Source organism: Penaeus vannamei, chromosome 9 (genome assembly GCF_042767895.1).
Source record: "Penaeus vannamei isolate JL-2024 chromosome 9, ASM4276789v1, whole genome shotgun sequence".
Lineage (NCBI taxonomy): Eukaryota > Metazoa > Arthropoda > Malacostraca > Decapoda > Penaeidae > Penaeus > Penaeus vannamei.
The window spans coordinates 10,907,275-10,909,774 of record NC_091557.1 but is presented as its reverse complement, the minus strand read 5'-3'; the positions used below and the strand labels follow the sequence as shown (position 1 = coordinate 10,909,774).

At 42.0% G+C, this 2,500-nt stretch overlaps 1 protein-coding gene across 1 annotated transcript in view; it reads right to left on the bottom strand.

Annotated features, from left to right (window-relative positions):
- LOC113821465 (inter-alpha-trypsin inhibitor heavy chain H4) overlaps nucleotides 1–2,500 on the bottom strand; it is a gene marked incomplete in the record, with an annotated part of 269,903 nt that overhangs the window by 122,162 nt on the left and 145,241 nt on the right. Inside the window, 1 exon segment of the mRNA XM_070125266.1 lies at nucleotides 2,371–2,500. This exon segment is cut by the window's right edge and continues 85 nt beyond it. Within this exon segment, the coding sequence (XP_069981367.1) occupies nucleotides 2,371–2,500 (130 nt within the window).

The following is a 2,500-nucleotide window of genomic DNA, read 5'->3' as shown; positions in this document are numbered from 1 at the left end:
CTATCTATCTATCTATATATGCATATTTATATATATGTACATCTATCTATCTATCTATAAATGCATATATATATATATATATATATATATATATATATATATATATATATATATATATATTTATATGTATATATGTATATATGTATATCTGTATGAGTATTTGTGTGTGTATTTGTGTGTGTGTGTGTGTGTGTGTGTGTGTGGGCGCGAGCGCATTTATTTACTATATCATATACTGTATTTACACAAACACACACACAGCGTCACTTGCATCTGCACATATTATATGAATATGTTAGAAATTTACGCTTCCTTGTGCATGCATGCGTGTTCTAAAACATGTATGTACATAATTGAGGATACGAGCTGCACATGTATGCATATGTAAGTGTTTTTACGTCTACAAAACCTTAATTATCGTGAGCATCTCTTCCTCGCTTTTATAGAGGACTACAGCGTGAATAAGTGAATTAATTTAGTGGCCCAGTCTTCGCTAAATTAAAACGCCGTATATCTTCCAAATTAAAACAGATGTACATATCACACAGGGATCCTTCTTGCACTGCAGCATACTGTTATTTCATTAACATCCGGGGAAGATGAATTACGAAATCACATGTTAGCCTTCAACGAAAACCGGGTTTATTTTCACAAAGTTAATAGAAGGATAAAAGTTTTGGAAAGAATGAAAACATCGTCTCTCCGGTTATCCATTTATTCTGTTGTCACTCTTCCTCTCGTATATCTACACACACACACACACACACACACACACACACACACACACACACACACACACACACACACACACACACGCACGCACGCACACACACACACACACACACACACACACACACACACACACACACACACACACACAGACGTACACATACACACACACAGACGTACACACACACACACAGACGTACACACGCACACGCACACACACATAAACACACACACACACACACACACACACACACACACACACACACACACACACGTATATATATATATATGTGTATATATATATATATATATATATATATATATATATATATATATATATATATATATATATATATATATATATATATGTATATATATATATATATATATATATATATATATATATATATATATATATATATATAAATATATATACATATATATATATATGTATATATATATATATATATATATATATATATATATATATATATATATATATATATATATGTATGTATATATATGCATACACATACATATCCACGTACAGAAGCACGTTCTAAGACGGCCCCCAGTGCTAAAATTAGCGACGACATTAACGTATTAAATTTCCTTCCTCGAAGGGTCCTCGCCCCCTTGTCCTTTCAATCAAAGATCCAGTGTGAGGAAGACGGGCGCTGCGGGAAGGAGGCGGAGGAGGCGAAGGAGGAGGAGGAGGAGGAGGAGGAGGGAGGAGGAGGCGAAGGAGGAGGAGGAGGAGGAGGAGGGGGGGGAGGAGGAGGAGGAGGAGGGGGAGGAGGAGGAGGAGGAGGAGGAGGAGGAGGAGGAGGAGGAGGAGGCGAAGGAGGAGGCGAAGGAGGAGGCGGAGGAGGCGGAGGGAGGAGGAGGAGGAGGAGGAGGAGGAGGGAGGAGGCGGCGAAGGAGGGAGGAGGCGGCGGCGAAGGAGGGAGGAGGCGAAGGAGGAGGCGAAGGAGGAGGCGAAGGAGGGGGCGAAGGAGGAGGCGAAGGAGGAGGCGAAGGAGGAGGCGAAGGAGGGGGCGAAGGAGGAGGCGAAGGAGGAGGCGAAGGAGGGGGCGAAGGAGGGGGCGGAGGAGGCGGAGGAGGAGGAGGAGGAGGAGGAGGAGGAGGAGGAGGAGGAGGAGGAGGAGGAGGAGGAGGAGGAGGAGGAGGAGGAGGAGGAGGAGAAGGAGGAGGAGAAGGAGGAGGAGGAGGCGAAGGAGGAGGAGGAGGAGAAGCCCTTCCTCTCCTTCCTGTTGACATCATTAACGGGTTTGCTTGTCCTGCTTATTTACTGAGTGTTGGGTTTCTGCCTTATTAATGGGGGGATTTGTTGAGGAAATTGTATGTTTGGTGTTTATTTGCAGTTGCATGTCGTGGTATATTTATAACTTTTATAAATCAATATAAGAGATATATTTTGTGTCTGTCTGTGGAATGTAGTGGTACATTCATAACTTTTATTAACAAAGAGATAAAATTCAAACAATAAGGAACAATCGAATAAATTCATCACAACATCATACGTCTTTCTCTTGTTTTATACCTCCATCCCCTACCTTACCCCCCAAAAACACACACACACAAAAAAAAAGGAAAGAAAAAAAAAAATAATAACAAGTCTAACAAACACCAATAACTTACATGGTGAGGTTGGAGATGAACGCGTTGACCGGCAGGAGGATGCTGAAGGTGGCCTCCTGAGGGTCGAGAGCTGGGTTACGGATCCTGCAGGTGACGGTGGTGACGGCGTAACGGGAAATGACGAGGGACT